Source organism: Trichomycterus rosablanca, chromosome 14 (assembly GCF_030014385.1).
Source record: "Trichomycterus rosablanca isolate fTriRos1 chromosome 14, fTriRos1.hap1, whole genome shotgun sequence".
NCBI lineage: Eukaryota > Metazoa > Chordata > Actinopteri > Siluriformes > Trichomycteridae > Trichomycterus > Trichomycterus rosablanca.
In genome coordinates, this window is record NC_086001.1 from 24,777,199 (window position 1) to 24,791,206 (window position 14,008).

General features: G+C 36.0%; 1 protein-coding gene across 1 annotated transcript; it reads right to left on the reverse strand.

Annotated features, from left to right (window-relative positions):
- Positions 1 to 921: 921 nt before the first annotated feature.
- On the reverse strand, positions 922 to 1,521 carry LOC134326239 (zinc finger protein 239-like; the record flags this gene model as incomplete). Its single annotated transcript, XM_063008416.1, has 1 exon — positions 922 to 1,521. A coding segment is annotated over one exon (600 nt), but the record flags the coding sequence as incomplete, so codon positions are not given.
- Positions 1,522 to 14,008: the final 12,487 nt, after the last annotated feature.

The following is a 14,008-nucleotide window of genomic DNA, read 5'->3' on the forward strand; positions in this document are numbered from 1 at the left end:
TGAAGAACTATTGTGAATTATTACCCACCCAGTCCTTTACATCCACTTTCTATTGTCACTCCAGCTCAAGCCTACATACAAATACATGGACCGTGAGTTTAGTCCCATTTAACAACCGTGGACACATTTGCTGACATCAGATTCAAAACCAAACTCTCATCACACAGAGGACTCGGATGGAATTTACAGTTTAACAAATACATTTATTCATCAATAAAGAAACACTTGGTCACCTCCATGATAAGAAAACACCTGAATTACCACAATAGTATTTATTTATTTTTAAATGTAATTTTAAAACATGTCAGTGCAGTCTGTATTAGGATTTATATGAACTGGGTTTTATGCACTAGAAGATGGTGGGATAATTAAACTTAAATATGAGTATTTCTTTTAACAAAGGAGTTTAGCTACCACTAATTTGGTCTATAGATAAACACAAAGAACAAAGACTCATGATGATAGGACAATGCAACACTGTTAAGTCCACAGCCCTCCATTCACACCTTCTCATGTACATTCTGGTTGAGGACGGTTCATTATTTGCTAAGTGGAAATCATCTAAAGACTAGAATTTTGGAGTGTAGACCTAGAAATGTTAAAGTAAGAGGCTATTAATTTATAAAAACTTAGCAAACACCATAAAGACCAGGGTAAAATGCTTCCACTTGAAAGTAAAAGTTGTTCTGTGTTTATTAAAGTAGATTAAACTTGAATAAAGAATAAAAACAGATTCAGATCTGAGGTTGGTACATTACACCACATTACATTTGATGATTAATGATCATATTCATACCATCATGTACATTTGATAATTGAAGTAGAACAGTTCTAGAAAAAGAAAACCATACAGCTTTACCTCCTGTGTGAATGCGCTGGTGTTGTTAGAAAGAATAATGCACAAGAATACTTTCTACACTTTTAACAGTGATGTCGTTTTTCCATGTGAGTTTGTTGATGTCGTTTAAGATTATTTTCATGAGTAAAAAACTTTCCACACTCTGAGCAGAGATACGGCTTCTCTCCTGTGTGAACACGCTGGTGTATTTTAAGGTCACTACTTTGAATAAAACTCTTTCCACACTCTGAGCAGTAATATGGTTTCTGTCCTGTGTGAACACGCTGGTGTACTTTAAGGGTATTACTTTGAGTAAAACTCTTTCCACACTCAGTGCAGTGATACGGTTTCTCTCCTGTGTGAATACGCTGGTGTTGTTGGAGTTTACTCCATCGAGTAAAACTCTTTCCACACTCAGTGCAGTGATACGGCTTTTCTCCTGTGTGAACACGCTGGTGTACTTTAAGATCACTACTTTGAGTAAAACTCTTTCCACACTCAGTGCAGTTATACGGTTTCTCTCCTGTGTGAATACGCTGGTGTTTTTGAAGGGCACTGTGTTCAGCAAAACTGTTTCCACACTCTGAGCAGTGATATGGTTTCTCTCCTGTGTGAACACGCTGGTGTACTTTAAGAACATTACTGTAAGCAAAACTCTTCCCACACTCCAAGCAGTGATACGGTTTCTCTCCTGTGTGAATACGCTGGTGTTGTTTGAAATTACTCTGCTTAGTAAAACTCTTCCCACACTCTGAGCAGTGATGAAAGTTCTTCATGCTTATGCTTTGATAAGACTGTAGAAACTTGGAAAGCAACAGAAACGAAGAATCAAGTCAATTAATACTTTTACTACATTAATACCACAATAATATTAAACTCTTCACCTAGTAATAAAAACTTTAAATTCACTTCATGTCTAAGTGAGAATCTGAATTCAAAGAACATCAGGATAAAATACTTATAAATACTGCAGATATTAATAATTAAATAACTATAAATAACTTGATATAAACAAAGATATAAGAGATCTGACTTTCTCAACATCAGTCCTGCACCAAGCAAATCTAATCCAGTTCATGACAGGACTAATAATTAGCTCACAAGTGTAAATCTTTGGTGTGCTGGGAGTAAAAAAGGCTTCATAAATCATCACAATTATGAGCATAAAGCTATTTTAAACAGTCTGAATATATTAACCTGATAATATTAAATAACATAATAAAATAAAAAGCACAACAAATGCAACATAAATGTAAAAGAAACAAACAAGAAAACCCTTTACCTTCCTGTTAGAATCCTGGCAGCCACTTTAACAAAGCTGGTGTCTCCAGCAGGTCGTTTCTAATGAAGAACGTGCAGAAGATCCTTCTTACCAAGTGACTCAGCTACAGGTCTAGAGTTTAGTCCTTAAATAGGGCTGAGGACAAAGACCCAAGACGAGTTCAAAACTCTGCATTGGTCAATCATCAGCCAACTATTCACACCTTCTTGTGTGAAGTACTAGCTCATTATCTATGGAACGTGTGCAAATGAACTAGATGGAGCCACAAAGCATGATGGGTGAAGTCAAACTACACCTATTTATCTGAGCAGAGAAGTTATTTACATTTAACACTAGAAGTCCCAGAGAGGGGTCATTTAACATTTCTACCTTTGGAACCCAGAGACGGGTCGAATGACCTGAAGGATTTTAGCTAACATCCTATAATCACCGTCTTTTGTTCTGCAAATAAGGCCATTACTGTCGCACCACAGGAGGTTGTTGTTTTCCATTGAGTTTAGCCATTTAGTTTCTAGTTAGTTCTATTCAGTTTATTGTATTTGATAATATAAAGACTATACATATTGTATTTAGTTTAGTTTTATTTGAGCAAAAAAGCACTGAAACAATGAATCATTTTTTATATATTTTAAATAGAGAATTAGAAATTTTAGAGCAAGGTACAGCTGTGAGTAATGACCAGAAGCATTTGTGTCTAAGTCAAGAGGACTGAAATTTCAGTGTGAAAAAATATACAAAAGAACAACTGTTATTTGTTTCCATGCTTTTTATTTTTGTTATAAAAATAATAAAAAAAAATACAAGGAATAAAACAATTCCACACATATTTACAATAGGCTGCAGTGGGGGGCTGCGTGTGTGTGTGTGAGTGGCATGTCCTTCTTGTGTGACTAGCATTTCAGCACTCACTCAGCAGTCTGTCTGCACTGTCGGAACATACCTGGCACTGCCTGGGTATGTCCCTGGTACATTAGCCACACGTGTATTTGTAGCAGTCAACACATCTCTCAGTTGCACAATTGTTCGTGCATCGATGGTTGACCTGACACTTCGCCCTTTTGCCAGGGCTGGGTGTGGAAGGTTGTTGCCGAAGGAGTTTCTCCTTGCGTGCCTTCTTTTCACTCACATGAGTCACCTAACTCTTTTGCAAGCTCAACCAGGAAGTCCACCCATCTCTCCTGCACCCCAGTGCATGCCTGATAAAGAACATGCGCATTCAGTGCTGCCATGTCAATCATGTTGTAGAACACGGCGACTAGCCATCTCCGTGTTCCTGCACGCACGCTGTACTCCCGCACCATTTGGTCCATTACATCCACACCGCACTTTGTGTGGTTGTATTGTGTGACCGTGTTTGGCTTCCTTTTGTTGGTATCCTCAGTCTCAACCACGCTGTGCATGCTGCTGAGAATGTAGACGGTTTCTTTTGAACAAAATAGGTGAAGCAGTCACCTATTTATCCCCCACAGCACAAAAGGCTGCATGCAAATTTGCTAAGGTGTTAGCAACCTTATGCATATCCCCTGCACAACAATGCAGCTGGGGGGTGGGCAGACACACTCAGGAGCAGCTTACATTCTTTTGCTTACACTCTTTTACAAGACCTTTGTTGAGGTGGATCAACACAATTAATTTGTTTAGTTTTTTGTCTGTCATTTTGAACCCACTTCTTTCACATCTTTTTTTTAAAGAAAAACATAAATAAATTATTTTAGAAAAACTTGAAAACTTGAAACAGATTGTATGTTTTGCAAACTATATGTACATTTGGCAAAATGACCTGGATAATGCAGCACAACATCACGGATCAGCAGCAAAAGGTCACATCTCTCCCAAAACACTTCATGTGTGCTTCAAAACTAAATGTGTGTTTTATACAAATTGTCAGTTCCCTCAAAATGCAAAGTCTCTTGACCTGTGTTTCACATGGTGTTTTGAGGATGTCATCTCGGTTAGAAATTGATTTTTTAGGTAAAATTTATTGATTTATATGGTAAAACTTTTTGACTTATAACTGTACTTAAAAAGCTGACTTTTGGATGGAAAAAGCCATTACATAATGTCTGGCTAATTCTCTGTACAGAACATTTAGGAACAGGGAACTGAAACTGATCTTTGTGAAGACCCAGGACTCTGTGTCTTGCCAAAATGTACAGGGGTACAGAAAAAGATTTTGTATGCTTCAGCATTTTGTGCAAAAGACAGTGCACACACATAAGCATTTTTGACGTGATCAGGAATTAATGAAGGTATAAAACTAAAGAGTGACCAGAGGTGGGGGCTCTTTTTGCTTTTCTCTCCTGAGAAGCTTCAGAAGACTTGTCTGGATCCGAAGGAAGACTTCGACGTAAACTTACTTATATTCATATTAATAAATCATCATTATTATTTGACTTAATCTTGAATTTTGGTATTTTTTGTCATTGACACCAAAAAAAGTAAAAGATCTGTCTTTAAGGCCATTGGCTCAGAAAGGCCAGGTTTTTAGTCCTTTTCAAGTATTAGACAGACGTTAGTGTGAATTCAGCTCTACTCCCCCCTGCAGATTCCTCAGGCAATGGCCACATTTACAAATGAAAGGATGCTAATTGGAGCCATCAGAGTCGTCAGTTCGGACTAAGGGTCATTTGACCCTCTTTCGGGACTTCAGGGGGGAGCTCGAAATTTCTGGGACTTCTAGTGTTAATCCTAAACACAAACAAGGAATTGAAAGGCTATTCTGTAAAGTGAAATGACATGAACTTAGATAAAGCTTTTATGATAAGAATCTAAGTCATGTAAAATGCTGTATGTATATTTGTGTGAATTAGTTTCTACTGTATATGAGGAACAATAAGAAAACTATAAGAGGAAACACCCACCTATAGATTTATCTGTATTTATGGTGTAGAAATATTTACTGTGTACTTGTGTGTCTGTGAACTGTTTGATTTACTACTGCGGTCAAGCCTCCACTTCAAAATGCTCAGTCAAATCAGCTCCCACATTGTTTGTGAAGATGTGCGTATACTAAACATTACAGTAAAAGCGTCTGGTGGAACTATTTAGGATAGAATTTCAGGCTTTAAAATAAAAGGTTTGGTAATAACTGGACATTATGATTTTACTTTAAATTTAAAGTCAACTAAAACATAATCTAAGCTCATTCCTGTTTTAATTTAGATTGTTATTAAATGGAATAATCTTGATTACATGAATTGTTATTGTTATTAAAAGGAATTCTCTTGTTTCCACAGAACAATTCCGCATCATAATGATAGTACACAACATGTACTGTAGGTTACAAATACATTCTAGAAATGTGACGATTTAAAAGGCCTTTAATTGTAAAGTTTAAGGGTACCAGGGGTGGGCAATTAAATTTTCCAAGGGGCCACATAAGAAACTGGGACTGTTGTGGAGTGCCAGACCAATAAGGTGAACTTAATTCTGCTCAATATTAATTTTATCTGTTTATTTATATTTTCAGCATTTAGCAGATATCTTTATCCAAAGTGATTTACAATATAGTTACAGTATACAGTCTAAGCAATTGAGGGTTATGGGCCTTGCTCAAGGGTCCAACAGCAGCAACCTGGCTGTGGTGGGGTTTGAACCAGCAACCTTCTAATTACTAGTCCAGTACCTTAACCACTAAGCTACGACTGCCCACTCTTTATGAAAAGCAGTAGATTGTACAGTTCTAATAAGCTGTTAATGTTTAGATGTTACAATCAGAAAATTAGAAGTAGGCAGAGTAAAAATTTTCTTATATTTCTGTTTAGTATCGTAACAGCGATTTAGAGCCTAAATTCTGATCCTTAACCAGCGTTACACCTGACTTCAGTTAATAAATACTTCAGAAGTTCATGTCTTGTTAAAAACTCCTTCTGTTCACATTACGGTGAAGCTGGAAACACTCGCACACACGTAAATCCAAACTTACGGTAATTTAAAGATTTAGCGCTCCCGTCAAAATCAATCCTGTTGTAATGCATGTTTGATGTACGTTTATTTACATCTAATTTTTAATTGCCACGAACCTCATGCGGGCCGGATGTAAAATGACGATTATAAAATAGCTGTAATACCAATGTAAACAAAATACATCACAAAAAATATCAATCGGAATGTAAAATGAAACTATATTATTATTAATAATAAAAGATTCACTAGTAGTACTGATCGTTCATTTGTCATTTCACCAATATCTGTGACACCCTGGATTCTGGGCTAGTTTCAGCTTCAGGGTTGATTTTAGACCAGGCTGAACCTGGCAACTCTCGCGATTTTCCTGCCAAATTTGGCTACTTTCAAAATGTGTCACGGCTGTCTAAAAGCTTTCATTACAAACCGTACAAAATGTTTTTAATGAGGATTTGCGCTTACATACCTATAAACAAGGTCTGCTAGTTTTAGCATGTGAAGGGCGGGTTTAGACAGACTTTGAGCTGGATATTTGTGCTGGACTTGGCATCCCTGGGTAGAGTTAAATTGTTTGGCGTTGGTTCCAGTCGATGCTGGAGGCAAACAGACAGAGTACAAGTACAGTCTGTGTTCCTGTAGTTATGAACTGCTCTCATTCTCAGCTGTTTGAACAGGATTTGAACGGAAGGTAAAGCTTTTATTTTCAGGTTTTGTTTCCTTCCCTTTATTAATCTTTATGTTTCCTCAGTGAGCTCGTATCACTGCTCAGAATGTAGAAAGTGCTTCAGTAAATCCAACAGTTCACATATTTTTACACCATAAATACAGATAAATCTATAGGTGGGTGTTTCCTCTTCTAGTTTTCTTATTGTTCCTCATATACAGTAGAAACTAATTCACACAAATATACATACAGCATTTTACATGACTTAGATTCTTATCATAAAAGCTTTATCTAAGTTCATGTCATGTCACTTTACAGAATAGCCTTTCAATTCCTTGTTTGTGTTTAGGATTAAATGTAAATAACTTCTCTGCTCAGATAAATAGGTGTAGTTTGACTTTACCCATCATGCTTTGTGGCTCCATCTACTTCATTTGCACACGTTCCATAATGAGCTAGTACTTCACACAAGAAGGTGTGAATGGTTGGCTGATGATTGACCAATGCAGAGTTTTTAACTGGTCTTGGGTCTTTGTCCTCAGCTCTATTTAACGACTAAACTCTAGACTTGTAGCTGAGTCACTTGGTAAGAAGGTTCTTCTGCACGTTCTTCATTAGAAACGTCCTGCTGGAGACACCAGCTTTGTTAAAGTGGCTGCCAGGATTCTAACAGGAAGGTAAAGGGTTTTTTATATTTAGTTTATTTTACATTTATGTTGCATTTGTTGTTCTTTTTATTTTATTATGTTATTTAATATTATCAGGTTAATATATTCAGACTGTTTAAAATAGATTTATGCTCATAATTGTGGTGATTTATGAAACCTTTTTTACTCCCAGCACACCAAAGATTTACACTTGTGAGCTAATTATTAGTCCTGTCATGAACTGGATTAGATTTGCTTGGTGCAGGACTGATGTTGAGAAAGTCAGATCTCTTATATCTTTATTTATATCAAGTTATTTATAGTTATTTAATTATTAATATCTGCAGTATTTATAAGTATTTTATCCTGATGTTCTTTGAATTCAGATTCTCACTTAGATGTGAAGTGAATTTAATGTTTTTATTACTTATTGTGGTATTAATGTAATAATAATGCTAATGGATAATGCTAATAGTAATGCTAATGAATTGACCTCTTATTTTGTTTCTGTTGCTTTTCAAGGAAACAGTTTCTACAGTCTTATCAAAGCATAAACATGAACTTTGAAGAGTTTTACTACGCAGAGTAATCTCCAACGACACCAGCGTATTCACACAGGAGAGAAGTCATATCACTGCTCAGAGTGTGGAAACAGTTTTTCACGTCAGAGTATGCTCCAAAATTACCAGCGCATTCACACAGGAGAGAAGCCATATCAGTGTTCAGAGTGTGGAAAGAGTTTCACTCAAAGTAGTGACCTTAAAGTACACCAGCGTATTCACACAGGAGAGAAACCTTATCACTGCTCAGAGTGTGGCAATAGTTTTGCTTACAGTAATGCACTTGAAGTACACCAGCGTATTCACACAGGAGAGAAACCGTATAACTGCACTGAGTGTGGAAAGAGTTTTGCTGAACATGGTACCCTTCAAAAACACCAGCGTATTCACACAGGAGAGAGGTCGTATCACCGTTCACGGTCTAAAAAACAAACTTTAGTGAAAGGAATATCCTTTAAGTACACCACACCAGCGCATTCACATAAGAGAACGACCCATATTGCTGCTTATAGTGCGGATGAAGTTTTACTAGAAGCAGCATTTTTAATAGACACCAGTACGGTCACACAGAAGTTACATTTTTGTGACTGAAATCGTGTTTCATTTTCAAATATCCACTAGAACTGTTCTACTTCAATTATCAAATGTACATGATGGTGTGAATATGATTACACCACATTACATTTAATGATAAATAATGTACCAACCTCAGATCCGAATCTGTTTTTGTTCATTATTCAGGTTTAATCTACTTTAATAAACACAGAACAACTTTTACTCTCAAGTGGAAGAATTTTACCCTGGTCTTTATGGTGTTTGCACAAATTCTTCATATTATGAATGCTAAGTTTTCATACATGAATAGCCTCTTACTTTAACACTTCTAGATCTACATTCCAAAATCATAGTCTTTAGATGATTTCCACTCAGCAAATAATGAACCGTCCTCAACCAGAATGTACATGAGAAGGTGTGAATGGAGGGCTGTGGACAATGAACAGTGTTGCATTGTTCTATCATCATGAGTCTTTGTTTATTTGTGTTTATCTATAGACCAAATTAGTGGTAGCTAAACTCCTTTGTTAAAAGAAATACTCATATTTACATTTAATTATCCCACCATCTTCTAGTACATAAAACCCAGTTCATATAAATCCTAGTGAAAAGCTTGAATCCAGATGATTTGTTGTGGTGTTTTTGTACTAAATGCAGGTGAAAGAGGATCAGCAGCAGCAGCTGAGCGGTGTGTGTGTGAGTACAAAATGTTGTACAGACATCATCGTTATCTAGTGATGCTAGAAATAAAAATACATTAAAATAAGTGAAATGTTTATTTCGTACTTTGGTTTTATATTATTTGTACAAACATTTGTTTTATGCAACTTTAAACCTGTAATAAATGATGAACATTTTAAATGTGTCTTTATTTGCTTTAACTAAGCTAAAGTTTTTAACAGGGACAAAAATGACAGTTTGTGTAGCAGGGCTGGACACGCCTCACTATTGAAGTGGAAGGTAAACCCACACTCCTGCAAGAATGGAAATAGTAAGTAAGTACAATGTTTTTATAAAGCTATAAAACTACTTCCACTGACCAAAGTACACAGCATTCATATGAATTAACAAAACACAGACCTCAAATAACATGAACCTGAAGGTGTGAACTTACATTGTAGAAAAGAAAAACAAGCCAATAGCAGCAGCGTGCACATTAAACTATTTACAGAAGGGTCATTAAGTTTGGCAAATTGAAATAATGGCATGTTTCTGACCTGAATGAGAGGAACATTAAAAAGATTTCACACTTGTCAGAGACAACGTTTGAAGCCCAGGTCAACAGGACCTGCTAGTTAGAGAAGGTTCACTTGTTTGTTAGTTAAAGTCCAAAAGAGGGTGTTGCCAGTACGGGGATCAAATCCGCGACCTTGGCGTTATTAGCACCACGCTCTAACCAACTGAGCTAACCGGCCAGTTCATCTAATCTCTGTAGATCTTTGTACATAATTCTACACTGACCCTATTCATCCTATCTGAGTGTGTTTTACAATGACATTACTGTCTGTAGCTACAGACATGTTACCATCAGGACAGTGCTTCAGGAGTTTTGACAGGTTCATGATCCGGTTTATTTGCTGTTACACTCTCAGAGTCACTCTAAAGACCTGTTATTAACAATATCCTTGAGTAAACATCGTTTTTCAGTCTATATTGTCTAAGGAGCACAACTATGGAGGTAAATATGTAGCAAAAGTTTTGCACCTGTGAAAACGAAATCTGTAAAAATGTGTACCTGTAAAAAAAAATCTGTAACTGTGAAAACGATTTGTACCTGTAAAAAATACATTTGTAACTGTAAAAATAATCTGTAACATTTTTATCTGTAAAAATAAATCTGTAACTGTAAAAAAGATTTGTACCTGTAAAAAATAAATGTGTACTTTTATTTTCGATGTGAGAATAAAAACATTGCAGCACAGTTTCAAATCTGCCCGCCACGAGTTTTGCTACAAATATCTCAGTCAGCGTGTTGCAAAACTGATCTGTACCTGTAGCTGCAGGGGCGGGGCTTAGGGGCGCAGGGGGCGGGACTACTGGGGAGATAGACGTAATTACCGACCAATCAAAAGAGCTGGTTTTTAGCGCAGCAAGAAGCGTGTCAATCACAAAGTTTCAGTGTAGTTGGATCAGAACATCATAACTCACGTTATAACGTCCTTATTAGTGTTGCTGTGTGTATTATGTTGGATGTTGCCTGCGTGTTGTCTGCTAGTTAATGTGTTAATGCGTTTAACCCTGCTAGTTTTATAGTGGACATATTGGACACTCGGCCTGACATTCGAGTTTCTTTCATCTCGTTCTCGGCTAATAAACATTCAAAAGCGAATAAACCTGCACGAACTGCCTCTGCAGTAAACAAAGCACAAACTACAATCTAATATGTTTTTATTGTTATGTTTATTTAACGCTATTTCGTGATTGTGAGCTTTATCTGCCTTGAAAAGCCAAGGGAGCCTCTCAAAAGTGCATAAAGCCAGATTATAGTTCTGTATTACCTAGTGACATGTACCATTCACCACAACTGTATTAAGTCCTACAGTACCGGTACAGTCAAATACATATCGTGTAAAAGAAATCTAAACGTACATTTTAATGTAATAAGCAATGTAGTGACATGCACCACCTACTACCCCTAAATTACAGGAAAAAAGCTCTAGTGTGGGTATAGTAATAAAGAATAAAATATAAACGTAGAAATATAACATAGAAACGTACATTTTTATACAAAAAAGATTGTAGTAGTTACCATGTCACTTGCACTACTCACTATTTTACATAATAGTCTTACAGCAGTGATAAATCATACAAAGTCCTACAGCATGAGTATAATAATAAAGAATGAAATATATAAAATTTTCATTGCAATTTACATTGCTTATTACATTAAAATGTACATTTAGATTTCTTTTACACGGTATGTATTTGACTGTACCGGTACTGTAGGATTTAATACAGTTGTGGTGAATGGTACATGTCACTAGGTAATACAGAACTATAACCTGGTTTTATGCACTTTTGAGAGGCTCCCTTGGCTTTTCAAGGCAGATAAAGCTCACAATCATGAAATAGCGTTAAATAAAAATAAACAGAAAGACTTTTAAAAACATATTAGATTGTAGTTTGTGCTTTGTTTACTGCAGAGTCAGTTCGTGCAGGTTTATTCGTTTTTGAAAGTTTATTAGACGAGAACGAGATGAAAAAAACTCGAATGTCAGGCCGAGTGTCCAATATGCACTGTAAAAAGGAGACTGTGAAATGTACAGTAACTTGCTGGCAGCAATTAGCCGGTAAGTTGCTGTAATAAATTTTACAGTACACATACTGCAAATTTAATTACAGTAACTATAAAGTACTGTAATATTTATTACAGTAATAATCACAGTACTGTAGCTCTTATTACAGTAATTTCACATTACTGTAACCTATTACAGCAGTAATCACTTTACTGTAATTGTTATCACAGTCTTTTAATTACAGCAAATATCAGACTACTTTAAAGGCATTACAGCATTTAACACTAAAATAATATTCGAAAAATAACTATACACTGTAAAAATTAAGACACTTTGTAACAAAAAAATATTTATTGAATTTCAACATTTTAAAACATGTTTTTGATAAATTCATATTTTTGTAAACACTGCTGTTCTAAAGAAAACCATAAAAATGTGCAAGTGCTTTGTTTTACATTTGCTAGAATCCACATCTTGGGCTAAAGTTTTCTTTCCTGCACTGTAAAGATAAAACAAGGAATTACTGTTACTGCTGTAGAAATTTATATACAAGACTGGAGACTATGACAGTTTTGTTAATTCCTAACCTCCCATTAGAGATATTACATTAATAAACACATTCTACTATTAAAAATGTGCTGTTTAAAATTCTTACCTGTTTTGGTAATGTTATGCACGCTGGCTCTCTAGTGTATCACTTTTGGCTAGACCATTAGCTAGTTGTTTATCAACTGGCCGATTAGTTCTATGTTTAGTGAGCTAGCTCGCTTTCTGTCTTAATAGCGTTTTAAAAGAGTAGGTGACTATTATCAAGTAATTCTAATTTCTGTACCTGTTACTGATGATATAAAGATGTCTTTCTGTCTGAGTGATAAAAAAAAAACTAATATTTGTGTTAGATATAATGCAAACTGTACTATTACCAAAGACGGATTATTGTTTAAACTGACAGAAAAAGAAAAATCCCGCTTAAATTTACTGTATTGTGATTCACAGCAGAAATATGCTTACTGTAGAATTCGCCCACCACTGAATCTTGACCATGATCCTTTGCAGATCTACAGTAAAATGCTGTGTACAGGTTCTACAGTAAGAATTTTATCATTCTACAGTAGTAATACTGTAAAAACTACAGAAATTTGTTACAGTGTGTCCACTATAAAACTAGCAGGGTTAAACGCATTAACACATTAACTAGCAGACAACACGCAGGCAACATCCAATATAATACCCACAGCAACACTAATAAGGAAGTTATAACGTGAGTTATGATGTTCCCCAGATAGCATACGGATGTGGGCCACTTCTGGCAACGTTACGGCACTGCCGGCTCACTGCCGGCATCGGCAAACAGCATATAAGCCAAAAGTGGCCCACATATAGGAAATGCTTATATGGCCCACATGTCCCAAAACAGATCTGGGCCACATCTGGCAAAGACATGGCACCACTGGCAAACTAAGTGAGCCAGTAATACTGGCTCTTATATTAAAAATGGTAATGTCCCACTTTCTAAAGCATTCAAATGCATTAATTTGCAAATAAATAAAACAAAAACGACAACATTTGCAAAATTAATGAAAATTAATACTGCTACTGTAACTAAGAATAATAAGATACACTGTAAAACATTTCAGCCTCAATAAGTTATGTGAACTCTCAACTCAAATTGTCATGACAAGTTTTGGATTTTGAACTCAGGTTATTAAGTTTTCAGAAAATCTAACGTAAAATAATCAGTTGTCTTGACTACTTGTTAGTTTTTCTATGTTGTCAATGTTCATTTAACTCATGTCTGTAAGTTATCAGTTAAACAAAAGGTGGGGAAAGAGTGGGCGATTCCTATAGGTGGGACCATTTTTGAGTTAGACAGAACAATAATATTTTTTAAAACGTTTAAACCATGGGAGCATGGGGCTAACCAATTTTTTTCACAGTCGAAAAGCCATTAATATTAATACTGATAAAAACAAGAATAACACACGTTATACGATAGTGGACTACATTTAGCGGCGGAGGGACACACCTGACTCTGGACTACAGTTTGAGGCGGATTAATACACCGAGTGGAGTTTGGCAAGTTGGAGCGTTTACTACTGAAAGCATCAATGGCGGGAAGCAGGTGAGTTTATCAAAGTTTAAAACCTGTGTGATAAAAAGTGAAATTGTGTACGTCGACCATTAAATGTGACAGAACTGACGGATTTACTCGTTTCGTTATGTTTACCGAGGCCATGAACGCTTAACATTAGGTTAACAGTTAGCTACTACACCACTTGGGTCCATGGCAGATATTTTAAATAATGGTTGTGTAGGTTTG